Source organism: Musca autumnalis, unplaced genomic scaffold (assembly GCF_047663935.1).
Source record: "Musca autumnalis isolate F117 unplaced genomic scaffold, ASM4766393v1 scaffold_2, whole genome shotgun sequence".
Taxonomy (NCBI): Eukaryota; Metazoa; Arthropoda; class Insecta; order Diptera; family Muscidae; genus Musca; species Musca autumnalis.
The window spans coordinates 265,085,234-265,105,830 of record NW_027411755.1 but is presented as its reverse complement, the minus strand read 5'-3'; the positions used below and the strand labels follow the sequence as shown (position 1 = coordinate 265,105,830).

The window sequence follows — 20,597 nt, the reverse complement described above, 5'->3', positions numbered from 1 at the left end:
AGAAAAACAACAACAACAAAAACAAACAATAATTGTTAGTGAATTTCTTTCTTCTTTGGAATTTATGGTACATGATGATGGACTAGATTCTAGATTCCAGTTTTTGTATTTACCGGTAATTGTCTCTCGTAGTTTCTCAAAGCAGTTATATTTTCATCGGCATTTGTACTTGAACTTGAACCGTCACCATCATCTCTCAGCGTGTTACGGGTAGATGCACCACAATTCACACACAACGAATTGGCAGCAATGTGAGCCCTCTCTTCGTCCAAATAAAGACAGAGTTCTTTCAATTCCAAATTATCGGTTATGAGTTCCTGTTGTTTATCGTCCAGTTGACGTAGTTTATTCTGAAAATAATGGATACAATGGAAATTTCTTTAATATGTATTCAAAATTAATTATTCTCCCAATTCTCCTCACAGGAAAATAAATAGTGGGCTTAAAGGGCTGCAATAAACTTCGATTTGAATAGCGAGATTTGAGTGTGAACAACTCGATATTAACAGGGTTTAGAATGAAATCCTAATTGATTCAAATTGTAGTATTGTAGGTATTGTGCCACAGAAACTATCTTAAACAGGTAAGAACGGCGTTAAGTTCGGCCGAGCCAATCTTTTTATACCCTCCATCACGAACTGCAATGAAGTAAATATGAATAATTAGTAACTACTAAGCTCTTCATCTACGTTAATCCAATCCTTACGGAAGATTTTAGAAAAAAACAATTTAAATGTTCACTTTATCGTGCTTTTAGAGCATGAGGTGGAACTCGAATGACTGAAACATAACAACAAATCGACAGCGGGATTCCTTTATATTTAGAATCCCGCTTTTTACAGGACATTTTCTGTGTGAGTCCGGATCTATGGGGCCTATACCCACAAATTTGAGGCCAAAACCTTCAAAATAGAGAAATATCGAAAGTCGGGGCTATATAAAGACGTGGACCTATACCGACAAATTTCAGGTGGAAAGTTGTATACCCCCAATGAAGATCAAATAACAAATTTCAGCCATTTCGGTGGGGTATTGGTGTTAAACCCTTGGAAATACCGAAAATCGGGAGGTACCCTTGTATGGATGCTATCTGAAAACGTGGTAGATCCAACAAGTTTCAGGTGGAAACTTTAATACCCCCAACGAAGACAAAATACCTAATTTCAGCCATTTCGGTGGATTATTGATGCTAAAACATTGGAAATACCTAAAATCGGGAGGTACCCTTCTATGGGGTCTAAATGAACACTTGGAGCTGTACCGATAAATTTCAGGTGGAAAGTTTTGTACCCTCAACGAACACTAAATACCAAATGTAAGCCATTTCGGTGGAATATTGGGGCTAAAACTTTTAAAATACCGAAAATCGGGAGGTACACTTATATGGTTGCTAAATAAAAACGTGGACCTATATGGAAAAATTTCAGGTGGAAAGTTTAATACCCCCAACAAGTATTAAATACCAAATTTCAGCCATTTCGGAGAGATATTGAGGCCATAAACTTCAAAATACCGAAAACCGGGAGGTACGGTTCTATGGGGCCTATCTGAAGACGTGGACTTATACCTACAAATTTCAGGTGGAAAGTTGTATACCCCCAATGAAGATCAAATAACAAATTTCAGCCATATCGGTGGGATATTGGGGTTAAAACCTTGGAAATACCCAAAATCGGGAGGTACCGTTCTATGGGGGCTATAAGAAGACGTGGACCTATACCGACAAATTTCAGGTGGAAAGTTGTATACCCTCAACGAAAACTAAATACCAAATTTCAACCATTTCGGTGGGATATTGGGGCTAAAATCTTAAAAATACCGAAAATCGGGAGGTACCCATGTATGGAGTCTATATGAAAACGTGGACCTATACCAACAAGTTTCAGGTGGAAAGTAGAATACCCCCAACGAAGACAAAATACTTAATTTCAGCCGTTTCGGTGGATTATTGATGCTTAAACCTTGGAAATACCTGAAATCGGGAGGTACCCTTCTATGGGGTCTAAACGAAGGCTTGGAGCTATAACGATAAATTTCGGATGTAAAGTTTTGTACCCTCAACGAACACTAAATACCAAATTTAAGCCATTTCGGTGGGGTATTGGGGCTAAAACTTTTAAAATACCGAAAATCGGGAGGTACACTTCTATTGGGGTTATATAAAATCGTGGACCTATACGGAAAGTTTAATACCCCCAACAAATACTAAATACCAAATTTCAGCCATTCGGAGGGATATTGAGGCCATAAACTTCAAAATACCGAAAGCCGAGAGGTACGGTTCTATTGGAGCTATATGCAAACATGGACCTATACCGAAAATCTACAGATGGCAAGTTGTATATACCCAACGAAGTGTAAATACTAAATGTCAGTCATTTCGGTGTTATAATGAGGCTGAAACCCTCAAAATACCGAAAATCGGGAGGTACCGTTCGATGGGGGCTATATCAAAACGTGGACCGATATAGCCAATTTTCAATACCAAACATACTAGGGGTAATATAAACTTCTATACAAAATTATAAAGCGTTATCTTAAAAATTGCGACATGTATCTAGATTACAACAGACAGACCGACATGGCTATTTCGAATTTTATGCTGATCAAGAATATATATATTTTAGAGGGTCACCGACGAATATTTCGATGTGTTACAAACGGAATGACAGATTTAATTATACCCTTCATATTATGGTGGAGGGTTTAAAAAAGTGCGGGGAATTGGGCAAAATGTTCTTTGAAATATTTTCTGAATTTGTCTCATAGCCGAAAATAGCGTGAATTTTAACTCATCTCATTATCTACCGGTAGATACCAAATTCCGCCTTATATGTCCCTATTAATGTGACATCATTCTCAATCACTCACCTGATATGCTGCCACCTCCTGTCGCATAACACTTGCCGTATAACGACCAAATCGCTGCCATTCGCGAGCCAGTTTCCGACCTTTCTGTCGGTCATCGTCTAGAAAACAACACAAGTCTCGTAGCTCCTGATTGTCATCCATTAGCCGTTGATTTTGCTCCTTAAGAGCACGCAATTCATTGATCAGTGACTGGAGTTGGCGGTTTTGTTCAGCTGTTAAGCGTCCCGCTGTTGAGGGTATTCCACCTGTACCACTGGATGATGTAACCGATGCATTTGGTGAAGGATGATCTTGATCGGATTTGCGAACAAACTTTAACATATCCTGTTGCTGTTGTTGTTGCTGCTGCTGTTGTTGTTGTAGCTGGTTATCCGTCAATGACGATTGATGGCCGTTTAAGAGATTGTTGGTGTGATTGCTTGTTGTGTTGTTGTTGGTGTTACCGTTCGTTGTTATTGCCGTTGTTTGATTAACACTCCGTAATCGCTGTTGCAGCTGTGATTGATTCGTTTGTTGTTGGTGTTTCTGTTGTAAATAACGCGAATTACTGACGGAGGCGTTCTTCACAGAATCTGGTATGTAAACGCTGGAAAGTTGTGGTATGTCTGGAGGATATTTTAGGTTACCCAAATGACCGTTGCTCTGTGTCGTCTCTGGAAAATATGATGTATAACCGTTGGTGGTGGTGGTGCCGGTGCTGCACTTGGTGCCGTTTGTTAATCGTTGCGAATTTAAATTCTTCAGAATGCCAGTCGTGTGTTGCGGCTGTTGCTGCTGGCTGTTGTTGGTGTTTGCCGGCTGTGGTGGTGGTTGATAACGTGGCGGTATAGAATGAGCCGGAGCCTTTAGATTTGTGGCCGCTTTCAGAGATTGCAAATGATAAAAACTTCTTCGATTTGGCGGATTCGCCAAATGATTGGCGCCAATAAGTGTTGTTGTCGCAGCCGCCGCTGCTGAAGAAGTTGTTTGAGTTTGTGTAGTACCCACGGCCGCTACCGACGATGACGACGACTGGACAGTGTGTAGTTGTTGGCCTGGTGTGGATGGTTGATGTACTGTAGCTACTGTTTGTAATTGATTCGCTTGGGGTGGTTGGGTGACCGTACCAGACGTTGCAACCGTTATGTTTTGTTGTTGTTGCTGCAATGTTGCTGAGGGAATAAAGGAGCGCCTTTGATGTTGTTGCGGTGCCTGCAATTTGCTTAAACCGATTGCTGATGATGACTTTAAATTTGTGCTATGCTGTTGTTGTTGTTGCTGTAGGCTATTGGGAGAAGGTTGCAGTTGATGGTTGTGGATTTGGTGTTGGTGGTGGTGCTGATGACTCGTTGGGTGGGGGTTAGTATGCAAAAACGTTTTACTCGATGATGATGATGCCGTTGTTGCTACTGCAGCATTCGCGTTTGCATTCACAATCAAATTTCCATTAATTTTGTGTGTGTTGGTGACGGCAGACATTGTCAGTCGTTGTGTTACCATTTATTGTGGCATAAAATGCACGTTGCTGTTCCTGTTGGTTGTTTTGTGGAAAGGCCTAAGGGTTTATTTTCGGGGGCGAAAAAAACCCTACTCAAAGTACTTCTCTGGAAATCATTATGTCGGTTGGTTACATGCACAATTTTATTTTTTCCCAAAAAAAAGTCCGACAACAGCTCCAACCTACAGAACAGAGAAAAAACGAAACAAGGAAGAAATACAATTATTGCAATTAGTTGCTGACTGCAGATAGTTAGTTAGCTAGTAAGTAAGTATGATGCAAACAATTTAGCGAAACGGGGACAGACAGACGTACAGACTGTCAGTCACAAGTAGACTGAGGACGCATAAGTTTTGATGATGGATTTTTGCTGTTGTTGTTTTAACCCTTTGAAAGTGCTGCACAACAAAGATTTTTGGTGATATTTTCATATAACTTATTTAAAATAGTTGTTATATTTAGGAATTATAATAATATCGTTTAATAAGAGCCGGCAAGCTAAAACTATTCGCTTAATTTTATTTTTTCTATATTTAAGTTTTATTATTTTTCATTTCTTGTTTGCGGGAAATATGTTTGTTAAACATTTTAAGCTGATAATAATTGATATATTTGCAAAAAAACAATACATCAACATAAATCTTCTTACCATGCATTTCTTTAAATGTCTCATCACTCTAAATCGGAGTTTTCACAATCGTGTGTGTTTCTTCTCCGTTTATTAAACACTTTTTTAAGCCAACATCTGACCTATCGTGCAGTCGGCCGAGAAATGAATTCCCATACAAGTAGTCACGCAATTTTGTGAGTGCAAGACAAATACTTGATGACAGGCTTTTTAACGCACTTCATTTTTGGAAATATGTACGTAAAGTTAGGGGCCACCGTGGTGCAATGGTTAGCACGTCCGCCTTGCACTCAGAAGGTCTGCGGTTCGAATCCCAGGCCAAGCAACATCAAATTTTCAACGGTGGCAAAATTCCCCCTCAGTAATGCCGGCGACATTTCCTGAGTATTTAAGCCATGAAAAACTTCTCTACAAGTGGTGTCGCAAGACACGCCGTTCGGACTCGGCAATAAAAAGTAGGTCCCATATCATTGAGCCAATATGAATCGGCGTGCACTCATTGATATGAGAGAAGTCTCCCTTGTCCCTCCAGGGATGTTGTGGGAACATATGTATGTATGTATGTACGTAAAGTGAAGGTACGCATTATGTCTTTCCTATGAAACATACCATAAGAGTGACAGAGATAAAAGATTTCAGGTAATATTCTGTGGCAATCCATGTTTAATTTACCTAAATTCATTTTAATGCCAAGAAAGTTTTCGATAGCTGCTTGTAAATCCAATTTATTATGTGTTGATTTATATTTAATACATTTATATGGCCATCTTTGTGAAGACCTACTGATCTACTATGAGAAGTCCATCTGTGAGAAGAACGATTGGTCTTCTATGAGAAAATCTATTGGTCTGCTTTGAGAATATATATTGGGCTTCTATGATTTTTTTTGTGAAGTTCTCTTGGTCTTCTATGAGTAGCCATTTTGGTATTCAATTAAAAGTTGTATTGGTATTTTGTGAAAAATTATTCTACTTTTCTATAAGAAGACATATTGATCTTTGATAACAAGACTTGTTGCTCTCCTACAAGAAGTCATATCGATCCGAACTAAGAAAAGATCTCCAATCCTCTCTGTTTGTTGCTGTATTTTCCCAATCTGTGTATGACGTTTCCTGTAGGCCTATTCTGTAACTTTTATCGATTGAAAAGTTGTTAAATTTTCTGTTGTTTTTGTAAAATAAATAATGAGAAAAGTTGTATAAAAGTTACTGAATAGGGGGGCTGATGTCGTATTTCACTTGCTCGATCCATCGAAGCTTTGGTTTTCCTGTTCTGCGTGAGCCGCCAAGCGTACCGTACCCTTTTTAGCGGGTTCATCATCACTCATTCTTATGACATGGCCTAGCCAACGCAATCGTTGTATTTCGATTCCTTTAACTATACTCATGTCGTTGTGTAGTTGATACAGCTCGTTCTTCATACGACGTTGATATTCACCGTCAAATCAGATTGATCCGTAGACCTTTCGAAGACTTTTTCTCTCGAACACGCCAAGCACTGACTTATCTGCTTGCGCAAGTACCCACCACAAATTAGCACTGGCAGTATTAGAGTTTTGTGAAGTGATACTTCCGTTCGTCAAGATGCGGCTTTATTCTTAAACTGCTTACTTAGCCCTTACTTATGACGGTGCCGAGGTAGACTACCTCAAAATTGTGGGTAGCAACACTCAGAGTTGGTGCGAGATCTGTGGATGTTTTACGCGCCGATACCATCAACTTGGTTTTGACTTTTGCAAAGGCAAAAACAACATCGATTAGTTGTCAATGAGAGTCGCACCTAAAATTTTTTTAGCGACATTTTTGCAGAACATTTCGAAGATGAAAAACGTCATATTGAGGTATTTTTATAGCGATTCTTTAAATAAAGTACGAAAAGGACATTGAAGGAAGCTAGTTAGAAGGTCGAAGTGCTCTACGAAAATAATCCTCATTCGATTTGACTTCTGATCTCAAAAATGTGCTAAAGCAACAGTGAACAAAGATATAACGCTAATTCCTGATGGCTTACAGGGTCTCAAGCATAAACATCATCACGCCATAACGCGGAAGTTCGACTCACGGCAGATATGTCCTTCGGGGTTCTTAATATACCCACCAAGGGCTTTTATCTCCAAAAGGAATTATCTATGCCCCGAAATTTGTATTCACAGTGTAATCAACAAAAAGATGGTAGGTGCCAACCTGCATTTCTTGGGTCTTTTCCAGGATTTGTCAGTGGTGCCCGGTTGAAAGCTGCACTGATAGGGTCCAATACGCCAGATACTATCTTATATAAAATGGGAAGCAGACTTATGCCCCTGTAATTGGAACACACAGTCTTATCTCCCCTTTTGTGGACTGGATATAGGATGCTCACGTTCCAATCGTCGGGTACGCGTTCTTCCTGCCACATGGTGCTAACTAGCTGATGCATTCATCCTATCAGCGGTCGCCTCCGGTTTTGAAGAGCTCGGCTGGTAGGCAATCGACTCCTACTGCCTTATTATTCTTCAGCCGGTTTATTGTTGTCTTTACCTAATCTTGGCCGGGCGGCATACCTTCATGGGTCTGTGGTACATACTGTTGGTATCCAATACTAACGAAGACGAAGATGCTTCGTTACCAACAGTTTGGAAAGAGGCTCTTTCCATATCCCGAGCACACTATTTGTATCAGTTACCAAATTACCTTGCTAGTCTCTACAGGAGGATGTGCTTGTACCAAAGCCATCAGTTTGATGTTACACTCTTTGGTAGAATTTCCGGACTTCATCCTGCCTCCTGTACATCTCGATTATTTCACCCTCCCGCTTTTCCATGTCTCTCTTTTTCCTGCGAAAAAGATGTTTCTCCTTTTCTCCCGATATCTCTCTCGTGTGCTACGCGCTGCAACTGATTGTAAAGTAGTCGTATATGCCGCATTTTTCTCTTCGGTAACAGTACGACACTTCTGGTCATACCATGGATTCCTTGATGGAGGTCTCTGGGACCCAAGTATGGATTTTGCGTCTGTTTGCATGAAATGGGCAACATTTTACCATTAACAAATTGGGCTGGTTGAGTGGAATATGTTGTGGCTATATGTTGTGTTTGCAGCATACCGATGTCCATCTTCCGCGTTGTGTCTGTTCGTGCTTTATTTGCAACGTTTAGACGGATACGTACCTTTGCTGCAACAAGGTAGTGATCCGAGTCAATGTTTGCGCCTCGGAACGATCGTACATCCAACACGCTCGATGAATGTCTTCCATCTATCACAACGTGATCAATTTGATTTCTTGTTCTTTGATCTGGAGACAGCCATGTGCCCTTATGACTATCGAGATGCTTAAATCTGCTACTGCTAACTACCTTTTTTTGCCGCTGCGAAGACCGTCAGCCCCATTCCATTGTGAGATGTTTTACTGTGGAGACTAAATTTCCCGACTGTTGGGCCAAAGATGTTCTTCTTTCCAATTTTGGCATCAAAAACGCTAGAATAATTTAAATGTCTATGCGCTCGTAGAATATATCTTTGGTGGTCTGTTAGTCCTTGTCCTCGTTGGGAGTATGAGCAAAAATAAAGCTGATGTTAAAGTATTCTTGCTTTTTTTTCGAATTGTAGCAAGTCTTTCATTCACTGGGGTGAAGCTGGAGACCAGATGTTTTAATCTCCGACCAACTACAAAACTGTAACCAAACTCATGCTTTGTGTCATGACAGCTATAATACAGTGCGTCACCTTTAGGTGTTGTTGTGACGCTTTTCCCAATCCTTCGTATTTCCTGTACGACAGTTATACATATATATCTATGGCCCTTAAAACGTTTGCGGTTGTCGTCAACGTTAGAGGGGTTTGTTTTTCTTTTCTTTCGTTTTTTTCATATTAGGCTGTTTTTTTTCTAGGGGAGGGTTACTAACCTGAAGCCCAAACCCAAGTTTTTATCGTTCTTAAGGTCCATGTTAGCTAACTAACTTTAACGGGTGTTAAAGGCAGCTCCCCAGGTGATACCAGGGGGAGATCAGTGTCCACTTGAAATGAGAGAGGGACCAAGACAAATTCTGGGATTTGCCATGTTAAAGCCGGTCAGGACCGTTACTTGGTATCTTTCATCCCCTGCGTCACCCCAAGACCTGTTGGTCTTCTATAAAAAGACCTATAAGGAGACCATCTATGGAAGAACGATTGGTCTAGTATGAAAATATATAGTGGTCTTTTATGGAAAGGCCAACTGCTCTTCTTTGATAAATTAAAAGTCATAATTAAAATTTTAAGGTTTGGGAACGCAAAACAATTCGCTTTCATGGGTTAAGTTTCTCAACTAAAAAAATACCTATCTAATTTTGGACTATATTTAATCTCTTCATTTAAGTCAGTGGGTGACTAAACACAACGATGATAGTAAAAAAAAGCAAGAAACTTATTCATGTGACGGAATGTATTTATGGCGCCGCCGCTACTGATATTATTTTTTTTTTGCTTGCTTGCACTTTCTGTTGTTACACTTTTTTGTTGCCGTAGCTGGTTGTGCAGCAATGTTGTAATTAAATTGTCATCAACATTTACTTTGCCGCACACAACGGCAGTAGAAAGTGAAATGTGATTTTAATTATTTCGCGTTTTTTAGTTAGCTATGGAAAATGACAATTGCTGTCAGGTAGAGGAGCATTCAACATCCTCTGTGTCGATTGAGTAGTTTTTTTTTTTTTTTGAAATGTTGACGTACAAAATGGTTGGAGTTTTTTCTCATCCCTGGAAATATTTTAAAAGTTTCAAAAACGACAACAAATTATCGACGTCTTGGTCTGAAACAGCTAGGGTCGAGTAGGAACAAATACACTACTTTCTAGATATGATCGTATAATAGTATTCATGTTCCCTAAGGTTAGGTCAGATTAGGCAAATATTTGCTCTTAGTAAGCACACATTGCCAGTCGTTGGAGCAAATAGTTGCCTAATGTGACTTTACCTTTAGACACTGTATTTTGGCATATTTTGCTTATAGTTAAGGTAATGTCATACCACTTTAGCTTGTCCATCAATGCTTTGAAGGTAGACCAGCTACGCCAATACCACTACAATTTTGAAACAAATGGAAATTGACTTGTTTATCTATCTATGTGGACAACATGAAAAAGCCAACAATTCCGTGAAAGCATTTAAAACTAATTGAACTGATTATTAGTTTCCTTTACTCTACAGGAATCAATATGCTGAGCATGTAAAAGAAACAAACGGTGATCGGGTCAGATGTTCAAAAGGAAATGCTTTCGTATACTACAATTGCTATTTCTTTTTTCCTTTACTTTGTTGTAATGTGACATTTCCTTTTAAATACATCAATCAAATGACGTGCAACATTTTATTTGTCGGAAATGTCGTTGTGTGATGGGAAAAATTAAACATTTTATGAGTTTCAATTCGCTTAATAATTACAAATCAATGTACATAAATATTTTATGATAGCTTGTTGTTCGGGAACATGCGAAGATTGGTAATAAATGTCCATTTTTGATTTTGCAATTCATTTAAAACAGATGGTTTTAATGAAGCTAAAACATGCAAGAAGTGAAACTGTGGTTTTGGTTCTAAAATAATTTAAGTACAAATATTTTTTAATAAGGCTGAATTGACTATTTAGTCGCATATGCCCAGAACCTTCAAAAATCTACTATTTTGAAAATGTTTACGATTTCTCCTTTATAAAATTTAAGTTAACTTTGCCATTTTATTCATTTCCTTTGATGTTATTGGAATCCATTCGTTTCTAATAACAGAGGAATTCTTCATTTAAGTCTCAAAAGATTTTTCAGATATTAAGGAGAATACACAAGGACACAAGACCCTTTGATATACTTAATTTTGAGATTGTGGCCGCAATATGACATAGGAAGAATTCTCCTGCGTACAATATGTCAAACTAAAAAACCAACCAACTAATGAAGTTTTCTGTAGAGAATCTGTTTATAGTAAGAAGAATTCAATGAAATCATAAATCATTTTAAATTAAACATTTCTTTTATTATTTGTTAAAATAACAAAATTAAAATTACATTGAATTTTGTTCTGATTAAAGGTCTATCTAGTTATGAATCAGTAATAAGTATAAATAGTTAATTTTACCTCAGGGTATATGACATAAAAATTATCTTAACTAATATTCAAATTATTTAATAGTCCAACTTTTGTTGTTGTTGCACAGTGTTATAATTGTATTGTTTACGTAATGACAAACAAAAGAAAAGAATGGATTCGAGTTGGGACAACAGTAAAAGAAACTATTGTTGTTGTGCGGTTGTGCATGGTTTAATGCACATTTTGGCAAACACGATGAGATAATATGCCTACTAAGATTGTTAGTTAACTACATAAACGTCGTTGTGCAGCAGAGAATCGGAGTGAGACGCTAATGATAAAACGAAGCCAGTTTAAACAGGCAACAATAAAAACTAAAAAAGATTTCACAGTGTTGGCACATTGTATTCCACTTTTACATAAATCCGACCAACAATTTCAAAAGGGAACTAAAATAAAATGTAGAACTTAGCGATTAGGGTGAAAACGATTTCAAAATTACATTGATCTTAAGTAGATTTAGTTCGTTTAAACAACCTAGTTCTTTTACTAAACGTTTTCTGAAGTAATTCGTAATATTTCATTTGTAATTCGAATTATTCCATTTGTAATTCAAAATATTCCATTTGCAATTCGAATTATTCTATTTGAAATTGGAATTATTCCATTTGTAATTCGAATTACTTTATTTGAAATTACATATGAAATCATTCGTATTACAAATGGAATTACAAATAGAATTCTCGAATTACAATTAAAATAATTCGAACCACATTTGAAAAAGGTGTAGTTCAAACTCTGGTCGCTTGTATGAAGAAATTGCGAATATGTTAGTTTGTGTGACGTTACTAATACTTTTTATACCCTACATCACACTGTGGTAAGGGGTATTATGTCTTTGTGCATTTGTATGTAACATACAAAAAGAAACGAAATATACCCATAGTTCCTTTTGGGGATATACATACATATAAACACTTTCGGAGTCGATTTATGCATGTCCGTCCGTCTGTCCGTCTCTCCGCAACGTACAGGTCGCATTTTTTGTCCGATTCAGCTGAATATTGGGGACTACAATTTTTTTAGCCATATGAAGAACGCTATTGCTTTTGGTGAAAATCGGTTCAGGTTTTTATATAGCTCCCACATATATTTTCGGCCGATTTCACGTATTTTCCGTACCAAACACGCTATATATGTCCGATTTCGATGACATTTGGAATGTTTAACTAAATTCGGTCTAGAAATAAGTGTACCAAATTATATCGAAATGGGTTCAGATTTGGATATAGCTCCCATATATATTTTCGGCCGATTTCGCTTTTTTGCTGCACCAAACACGCTATATAAGTCCGATTTCAATGATATATGGAATGTGTGACTGAATTCGGTCTGGAAATAAATGTGCCAAATTATATCGAAATCGGTTAAGATTTGGATATAGCTCATATATATATTTTACATATTCACAGTGGTGTAGGGTATCATATAGTCGGCCCCGCCCGACTTTGATCCTTTCCTTACTGGTTTGAAATAAGACAATGAACTATGAACTAGATTTATACAACTCTAATTAAAAGTTTATATAAAAAGTAAAAAAGTATCAGTCGGCTTGGCCCTCCCAAAAAACGTATGTATTTAAAGGGTTTTAAAAATTATGGGCGTATGAACCGACAAATATGTTGATTAGGATTGAAGAGCTAAAGTTTTGCGGAGAAATACTTAAAGGAATGGATCGACATTGACCATTATTGAAGTGGATCTCCAGCCGCTACCTATGGTGCCATAGGGGGTTTTTACATCCTTCGGGCTGTTTGCTCAAGAAGTGTGGATTTGCCCCTGAAAAAACTTTTACCATCGTAATTGTGACAGCGAATGCATGTTGCTTCAACAAAAACCAAAGTGATTCGATAGCAGATCTTAAAGTGAACTTATCCGAAATTTTGTTTGGGAGGTACTGGATAAGATGGACAAATATAGCCCGTATGAGAACCTGATCTATTTCTGGTAGATATATTAGCATGTGTAAAGTATGGACCAATTCGGCCACTCCCTTCAAAAGTTACCGTACGAACAATTTTTACGAACATTTTTGAAATTTTGTGGGGGAGGTACCTGAAGGAGTGGACCGATATGGCTTATCTTCGAACTTAAACTATGTTTGGACATAATATTACTAAGGCCAAATTTTGGACCCAATCGGCAGATCCGTTCTAGAGTTATCTTGTTCTCCAACCACCTCACACGGTGTCATAGGGGTTTTGTGCAACTTTCAGGCTATTTTCTCAGGAAGTATGGACTTGCCGTCGATGAAACTTGTATCGTCGTATGGGGGGCAGTGAATACAAGTTGCTAAAACTAAAATCAAAGCGATTCGAGAGCAAGTCCTAAACTGAACTTATCCGAAATTTTGTGTGGGAGGTACCCGAAGGAGTGGACCGATTGAGTCCATATTGGAACCTCATCTAAGTCTGGTAGACATTTCACGAGTTGCAAATTATGGACCAAATCGGTTTCTTCATTCAAGAGTTATCGTACGTACAAATTTTCCGAACTTTTTCGATATAACCCATCTTCGAACTTAAACCAAGTTTGGACAAAATACATATTACGAAATCCAAATTTTGGACCGAATCGGTTGATCCATTCGAGAGTTATCGTGCGCTCCAGCCAGACAGACAGACGGACGGACATTGCTCAATCGACTCCAAATTGTCTGAAACACATTTCGTCCAAACATACTTGGGGTCTAAAACAATTATTTTGATGAGGCACATTTTACCCGTATAAAAGTGTATATACCCTCGTTAGCATAAATGCTGAGGGTATAATTAGGCTCTCATAGATTTAAAGGCCATCCGTAATCTCTGAACCTAAACAAAAACCACCATAAGGGACAATTCCGAACTGTATACTGATATTAGATTTGCATACTGTAATATTTCTGAGAATTTTAGATAAAGTTCGATGGTGGAAAACGTTCCCCTCCTTTGGGTACCGCTCCCTCTAAAGTTCAAAAATTTTCACCGCAATGCAGTTAATGCCGTTTAATACCATCAGCTCTTAGGCTCACCGAAATAGTAGTTTTAGCTGGCTAGTTGGAGCGCACTATAACTCTCGAACTGAGTAACCGATTAGGTCCAATTTGTGTAGAACCTAATGTTTTAACCAGAAGTAGATCATCACGTTTGGAAAGCTTTTCTTAGTTCTTATGGAACGTAAAGTTCTGTTTGGAATATAAAGCCATCTAAGGCCCATTATTACATCCTTTCTGTAGTTAAATTGTGTAGTTAATTTAAAACATGAAAAATTTTTACAAAATGTAACATTTATTTTAAATGACAGATGTAATAATAAATCTCTTGTAATGCTAACTTTATTCCCTACTTTTCTTAAAGTAAGGTATAACAAAGATGGGCTTTAAATACAAGATGTAAGAACGGGCCTAGGTATGTTATATTTTCACCAAACTTGGGCCATATCGGTCTACTCCTCTGGCTATCTCCCTCGCAAAAGTTTAAAAATGGTGCGCAATTTAACACTCGAATGGAATACATAACTGATTTCATCTAAACCTTGCACATCAAAGTATTTCCTAAAATTAGATCAGGAGGGAATATGAAATATATCGGTCCACAACTGATTAGCACTATAACTTATAAAACGATTATCCGATTTGAACGAAACTCGGACATCTTCAGATTCCTCCATCACCAAATTTCAAAATTTCACTTAAGTTCAGTTTATGGGCTGTCTAAAGATCGTTTTGAAATTTTTACCGAAGATACTCCTGGTAATCCTATTATGAGCAATATTATGTTTTTTCGGGCTTACTGATATAATGTTTCAATAGCTCTAACAATAATAAAAAGCGTTTGTCGTGGAAGCCAAACAGGTTGAATGGGAAAAAGCTCATCACTGCAAGAAAACACATTGCACGTGAGAAATGAAAAGTTCGATAACACTAACAGCCGATATGTCTGTTGAGCTGCTACCAACAGCGAAATCAGGTCACGTAATGGCGATTGTGTGACTTCGAATCTTCGTATTTACGTTTTCACTTGCAAACATTAATTTCGACTCCAACGAGAAATTAATTAAAAAAAAAACGATATCGATTGTGTATTTGTCTGAAGTATTGTGCTTCATAACGCCGTAATACTTAACAAATGCGAAGCTATGTATTTCAAAACATCACAATTGCGCATTTTTAACACAGGTAAAAATCAATCATGTTTATTTCTGATGCATTTAGTTGCATTTTCGAGGAACAATGCACGAGTGTGCAAATATTTTGACGAAGTTTAACAACTACAACGAATCTGTCAATACGAAAGTCAGAGGATCTTTCCATAGATGTCTCAATTAACCCAGGCTGATTGATGGTAGATCTCTGTCGGCAATGCCGATTGATACTTTTTAATTCGAAGTGCCAATTAAAGTGATGATTTTATGGTGGACTAGAAATTTCAACATTTCAGCCCATTTTTGTTCATAAATATTCAAAATGGCAACTCTGGCACAGAATCAGTGTTTTGAGGGAAAATGCATTTGTTTTCCTTCTTTGCTATATGTATTTTAAGTTTCTTCTTTTCATTTTTTCGTTGTTGCTTATTTTTGTGGTGGTTTCACATGAATGAAGGTTTTATTTTGCCTTTCCGTTTCGTATGGATTCTTTGGTGTGGTACATATTGCATCTTTTTATTGGCCATTTCCTCTGTAAAGAACAGCAAACGACAGCCATGACAACGCCACAAACAACACCGAAACAATAATAAACAACAAGAATAACAGCAAAAATACCAGCCATGTAAAGACTATATTGCGGCTCTGCTATGCTCGTTTAGATATTCCTCCTCAAAGAGGAAAAAAAAGATCTTTCAGCCGTATTTTGAACAATTGTGTTGTAAATCATCGAATTACTCATGTATTTGATAAAACATGGCTCAGACCAGCCAGCCAAACGAAACAGCAAACTAACCAGCCCACAACAACATCACCAAAAGCAATCTTTTCAATAACAACATTAAGTTTGTATGTAATGGTGAATAGGGGCCAAAAGATCTCCAAATGCTAGGTATGTGCCTCCCTCCACCACCACCACCAGCCAGCCAGCCAGTAATGCTATCATCATGATCACCACAACAAAACTAAGATGAAAACGAAAGGCAATTCAGTTTTTCTTTGACTTTAAAATTTGAACCGGCAAACTAACCAAGTATCTGGGTATGAGCCCTTTTTTGTAATTCAAGCCATAAACTCTGAGCCCATATTTGGTTGCAAATAAAAGAAGATGAAAATTGCAAAGAGGCAACATTGTTTAGGGCTTTAAATAAGACAAAACTCTTTTTTTGTTGCTGTTGTTGTTGAGAAACAATAAAAGTAGATTACAGCCGTCATGCTTATATTCGGAACAAAATGTAACAGATACTTTTTGTTGCAATGCAAAACATGAACAACGAATTGCCTGATCTTACAGTAGAATGAATATGTCAAATTCTGATGTTATAAAGGGGGATGTCAAACCACCTAAAGAGAAGTTTTCCATAGTTAAAATACTTAGCATTTTGAGAAGATTTGCAGCCGAAAAATCTGATGTTCTGTTTAGGGATTGAATCTCTGGCCTTTAAGTATTGAAAATATATCTACTGCCCAGATTTAAGCCAAGATAGCCGGACCCGATGTTTACCATCCGAATTGTTTAAGATTCAAGGCGTCAAGGTAATACGTAAACCGATGGCGTATTTCAATGATGGTTATGGACATTATAAATTCCACCAAATACTGAAAAAGACCTAATAAAAGCAGATCGATATTTTAATATCGTATTATCGAATACAAGATCGCGTTTAATAGCTCTATATGACCAAATATGTTTCTAATATGTTTCTAGCATTGTCAGAGTTTAAATAGATTTGTTAGCTGATACACCAACCGCCATTTAAATCGGAAAGTACATTTCCGAACCCTTTTACCTCGGTTCAATTTTTTGCTTACTGAGAAGAAGTATCCGATTTGCCCGAAACTTTGCACGTAGCAAAAATTCTTCCAAACGTACATCAAGTTCCAAGAACGTCTATATGGGGGAAAAAAACTTCGCGTACCTCCCTTACAGAAGTTGAACATTGTTGTACTTCTTGTGGTCGTGTTTACACCTCTAAAAAATCCACAGCGACCAACGAATGTGCCTTTGTCCAACCTTGGCCCAACCTTTGCACATCGTAATATTTATTTTACAATTAAATAATGTTCGAATATGGATCATATCGGTCCACTTCTTCGTGTACCTCCCACAGAAAATTTCTAAATTGCTCACAAAAGTGCAGTTTAGGGACATGTCTAGAATAGTTTTGAAATATTTACAGCAGGTTGTTGTTGTAACAGTGTTTATTATTGTGTGCTTGCGTGTTCGTTCTTCTGCTCAATCTGGCTCTGGGTCCAGTTCCTGGAAAGTGGCTGCTTCGATGGGATGTAACCACAGATCCACTGAGAGATGTAGAGGTTAAACAGTCCGGAGTCCGGGGAAACTCCCTGTTTCACTCCTGAATTCCACGTACGACTGGCGTCCACACATATAATTGATTATCCAACGTTTCAGACTTGGCCAGAGAGTTGTCTGTTCAATGTCCTCAAACATCGTTAATTGCTTGACAATACAATGGCTTTTGATAAGTTAAGCGTCACCATCACCGTTCTATCACACGGCCTATCCTGGTTGAGTCCTCGACAAATATATGTGGAGAAGGCGTGTTGTGCTGGTTACCGAATCCATGCTGATGATCGACAACTAGATAGCTATTTATGACGCTGGGGAGGACTAAGGCCTCAAGGGTCTTTGCTACTGGCGACAAAAGCGAAATCGGCCTGTACGATTCACTTTTGCTGGCATCCTTGCCTGGCTTCAGTAGTTGAAACACCCTGCCCTTTTTAGAGACTTCGGGAAAAATGAGGGTGGCTAGCGACAGGTTGAAAACTTTAGTGAGATACTTCACACCCGGCTCATCCAGCGGTTTCAGAATTACCATGGATATTCCATCAGGGCCCAACGCTGTGGACGATTTTGCATTCCTGATGGCATTCCCAACATCATTCATGGTAAACTGTGGTGGTTCATCTTCGGCAGGAAGAGATCTGATGCGACGTAGTGCTCTTCTATTTGCCCTGTCACTCCCGGGGTGCTCGACAAACTGTCGATTGAAATAACTTGCGCACCTCTTCGGATCAGTCAAAGTAACGACGCCAAACGTGACTGAGGTTCTATCTTCCCTCCTTCCGTGGTTCGAGAGTTATTTAACCGTTGCCCACAATTCACTTTCTCTTCAGATGATTTAATTCATTGATTCAGTGCTGTATCCCTCTAGTCGTTTGAAACTTTATTTCGGATAGTTCTAAGGCTATGTTACAGGCTGAGGGTACATCTCTGTCGACATAGTCGACTGAAACTTGTTTACTTGTTTTTAAGCTCATATTACGACAATATAATTTGTATCGGGGGTAAGACCATACTGACTGTGATATTTACCCTAAAGCTATACGACCACCAACTATAGCTCTTAAAGTAAGTCCTCCATTTCGTTCTTCCAAACTTACGTTAAATTCTAAGATGGACTATATTGGTTAATTACTTCCGGTACCTCCCTCACAAAATTTCAAATATTTAGGCTTAATTACAGATTCAGACGTGTTCGCACATAAATTTGGAAACTTTATTTCGGATAGCTCTCGCAGTACTAATTACAAAAATAATGTTCTAAAAAAATAACCTAAACTCGATTTGGTTCTTTTCATTATGTCTCAGGCTGAGGTTATATCTCTGTCGGCAAAGCCGAGTGATACTTGTTTACTTGTTATTTATGCAATTTTGAATAAATTTGTGAAACGTTAGCACATACCTGCTTCGAATTAAATACGATTTCAAAACACTGTAAATGTTAAGCTGACAGTTGATGACAAAAGTAACCAAAAACTGAAATGTGAGAAACCTTAGTCATGTTTTATGTCCAAATCATTGTCATCACTAAAACCACTGTTAAGACAATGAACAATGATTCCATCGCAGGGTTCGGATATAAGCGCTGTGTTGGTAAAAGTTGATGGGAATAGTTTGCAAATTATGTGCCATTTTAATATCATCAATTCAGCTGGAATGCATGATCCAAATTTAAGAAATCAATACACTTTCCCACCGATTTTTTACAAAATATTTTCAGTTCGAATGGCTGCTCTACGTCAAACATATGCATGTATTTATATTCCTGTCGAATTCAAAATCAATCCCCACGTTTACATATCACAACAAACATATATATGCTTAAATTCCCTTAAAATACTCCCTTCATTGTTGGACATCAAATTCCATACCCTGATATGGCTTTGGCTTGTCATTAGCGGCAGCGTTATTACCTTTCCTCTATACAAAATAACATTATCATCATCATTGCCACAAACAAAGAACTCTAAATCCGTCAAAAGATCGGCGAGACCAACCGCCACACACAAATTGCAAAATACCCAAAGATAAAAGTCAAAACAAATAAAACGAGCAAAACAAAAGTAAATCGCCAAAAAAGAGAGAGAGAAAACAATAAAAATAACATCATCGTGAGTCTCAGCAGTTACGGTTAATGAGCAGTAATGCCACATTGATTACCCGGCCGATTGTTTGGTTCGTCAGACTGGCCCGATATGACTGACTAGCAGACATTCGACATTCCATTACAAATCATTCATTCGTCGACACTCTGACGGCGGAAATCTAGGTAAATTATAAAAAACGCTCCCAAAAAAAAAAGAACCGAAATATTTTTTTCACACAACACCAAAGTTCCGACCGACCAACACAAACATAACTTAAATTTTGCAAAAATGTAGTCATTTCAGTACATCTTCTTCATTGTAATGTCCCTCATCATTGTTAGCAGCAGCAGCAGCTATGGACACCCATCCATACCATGCCATTCCAAACAACATCCCATCCCAACTTCTCTTTGCCTGCCATAGAATTTAAAATATGTATGTTGCCTTACATTGATGTATATTATGTAGTTATTTATGTCCGCTGTTGAAGATTGACGCTGGAAACCAACCAACCATCTGTAGTCGGGTGGCTTGGCCGGCAATTGAATGAGGGGGAAACTTCTTTAGTTATTCAATGCGACTTAGCGAAGGTGGTCCGAGCCGGCCAACTAAATGTGGTGGAGGGGGATCATAATAATGCTGATTGATAGCTTTTTATAGTTATATATCATCTGGCGTTGTTGTTGTGTCTTTGTACTTTTTTGGCGATCTCACGCTAGGGGGAATTCATACCAAAACCGCCATGGTTATTAGCGTTTTAGACTTCTTTGAAATAAAATGAAGAAGGAAGAAATGAAACTTAATCTTGGTAGAGATGTTACCAGGGTAATTGTTGATCGATACATATACATTTGTATTAATTTTATGTACATATGTGTGTGTTTGTGTGAATGGCCTTCATAGTATAATTTGAACTGATTTTAAGTATTTGAAGTGGTTCTCATATGACTGCCATTCATTTCACAAAAAAACTTAATATGGTGATTTATTTAGGAAATATGTGAATGCT

At 37.9% G+C, this 20,597-nt stretch overlaps 1 protein-coding gene across 2 annotated transcripts in view; it reads right to left on the bottom strand.

Moving 5' to 3' along the window:
- The window catches only part of Ccdc85 (coiled-coil domain-containing protein 85), a 78,720-nt gene that overhangs the window by 1,374 nt on the left and 56,749 nt on the right, over nt 1–20,597 (bottom strand). For both annotated transcript variants that reach the window (XM_073964869.1, XM_073964870.1), the window contains exons 2-3: nt 2,872–4,530; nt 114–350 (exon numbers count right to left, since the gene is read on the bottom strand). In XM_073964869.1, the coding sequence (XP_073820970.1) occupies nt 114–350; nt 2,872–4,350 (1,716 nt within the window). In that variant the 5' untranslated portion in view covers nt 4,351–4,530. The remainder of the gene's footprint in view (nt 1–113; nt 351–2,871; nt 4,531–20,597) is intronic.